Source organism: Gekko japonicus, unplaced genomic scaffold, assembly GCF_001447785.1.
Source record: "Gekko japonicus isolate JY-2015 unplaced genomic scaffold, Gekko_japonicus_V1.1 scaffold1291, whole genome shotgun sequence".
Classification (NCBI taxonomy): Eukaryota; Metazoa; Chordata; class Lepidosauria; order Squamata; family Gekkonidae; genus Gekko; species Gekko japonicus.
The window spans coordinates 481,135-483,041 of NW_015172043.1; the positions used below are offsets into that span (position 1 = coordinate 481,135).

A 1,907-nucleotide genomic window follows, 5' to 3' on the forward strand; every position below is an offset into this window, starting at 1 on the left:
TATATATATATATATATATATATACACACACACACACACATACCTGTGCGGATCCACTGCATGCATCTGACAAAATGGGCTCTAGTCTATGAAAAGTTATGCAAGTTTTTTTTAAAAAAAATGATCACTGAGTTGGGGGAGCTGGTGTGGCCTGTGCCGTGACCAAAAGAAGATTGGCCGAAACTGGAAGTGACAGTTATGTATGTCCAATGGAGCAATGTCAAGATGCTGCATGGAGTATATAAAGAACTCTCTGGATGTCAACAGGGCAACCAGGGCTTGGCCTGCAAGTCAAGAAGACGTAGTGCCCACTGTGACATAGGATAGCTCAGACAGGCTCTTAGGGATGCTGCTCCTTTCGCACTAGAGGGACGGGAGTAAGGGTTGACAACTCCCGCTTGGAAAATACCTGGAGATTTGGGGGTGGAGGCTGGGGAGAGCAAGGTTTGGAAATGGGAGGGACCTCAGCAGGCTACGTCATCGAGTCCATTCACCAAAACGGCAAATTCGCTGCTTGGAGTTCAGGCATGGGGCCAGCAGCCACCCCTCTCCCTCCTCTCTTGCAAGATTTAAAGGGCTCTCCAGCTGACCGGCGGGCCAGGTGCTCCCATCGATTAGCTGGAGGGCCCTTTAAATCTCACAGAAGTGTGGCCATTGGTGGTTGGGAGCAGGGTTTTCCCAGCTGGCTGGTGGCAGGCTCCTGTCCACAAAATCAGAGGACCCCCCTGCCCTCACCTGGTGTCTGGCATCCCTACCTCTAGAAATCAGTTGTGATTCCAGGAGATCACCCCACCACCACCACCTGGAGGTTGGCAGCCCTAGGTGGGAGGGAACAAGGGAGCAAGGAGTTTGTGGCTATGGGGTGGGGGACAGAAGGAGACAGTAGCGGCAGAGGCAGGGTGGGGAGGAGGTGGCATCATGGAAAGGAAACAAAGGAGATTTCTGCTCCACCATAAGTTCCTTGCAGATCTTCTGTTTGTACTTATGTAGTCAAAAATATAGGATTCTCCCTATATAAAATCAAACAGTTGGCATGGCTTAAAAGCCCCTTCTGTTCAATCCACCATTGCAAAACAATAGTTTTCAAAATGTTTTGAAAGGAGATGAATTGCCAAATCAGTGCTTTAAGTTTTAATTAATACTAAGGTAGTGCTTTGAAGTTGTTATTAACAGAAATGAAATTCATTTCATTCTTCAGCATATTATGACCATCAAGCAGCCCTCACCAAGCAGTAGAAAATCTTTCTCCTAATCTTTTCCATTTTTGATAGGCCTGTGGTAAAGTCCTTGAAGGAAACGGGATTGGTAGAACCAGAATTGTTTGAAGAAGTTACCATTTACTTCAGTGACATTGTGGGCTTCACAACCATCTGTAAATACAGCACTCCTATGGAAGTGGTGGACATGCTAAACGAGATCTACAAGAACTTTGATCACATTCTAGACCATCATGATGTTTACAAGGTAACCAAAACTGAGAAGTGAGCATAGAAGGCTAGACAAATTGTTGAGGTGAAAGGAAGGGAAAGCATGTGCAAAATAGAGAAGTAAAGTAGGCATCCTTCTCCTTTTAATTTAGATGTTATAAGGACACTTCCTCCTAGAGAAAAGCAGTCTCACACAGACTTCCTATCCTGAACATTGTTTACAACTGAAGATTTCTTTTTAAACATCTATATTCTAATAGCCAACAGAGGGCGCCGTGTGCGGATCCTTAGTCCCAGGAAAAGGAAGCTCCGTCTGGCTCAGGAGCTTTTCCTATATATTGAGTAGTCTGCCAGTGCCTGCAGAAAAATGCAAAAACTAGAAAAAACCCTCCAGGGATGCCTGAATTCCCCCCAAATCCCTTTGAAATGGCCTCTGCTTCAGACACCAACTGTGAGAGAGAGGTTAGAACGTTCAGGGCG

General features: G+C 45.8%; 1 protein-coding gene across 1 annotated transcript in view; it reads left to right on the top strand.

Annotated features, from left to right (window-relative positions):
• Window positions 1–1,907, top strand: part of GUCY2C (guanylate cyclase 2C) — a 99,889-nt gene that overhangs the window by 78,202 nt on the left and 19,780 nt on the right. Inside the window, 1 exon segment of the mRNA XM_015420687.1 lies at window positions 1,272–1,464. Within this exon segment, the coding sequence (XP_015276173.1) occupies window positions 1,272–1,464 (193 nt within the window).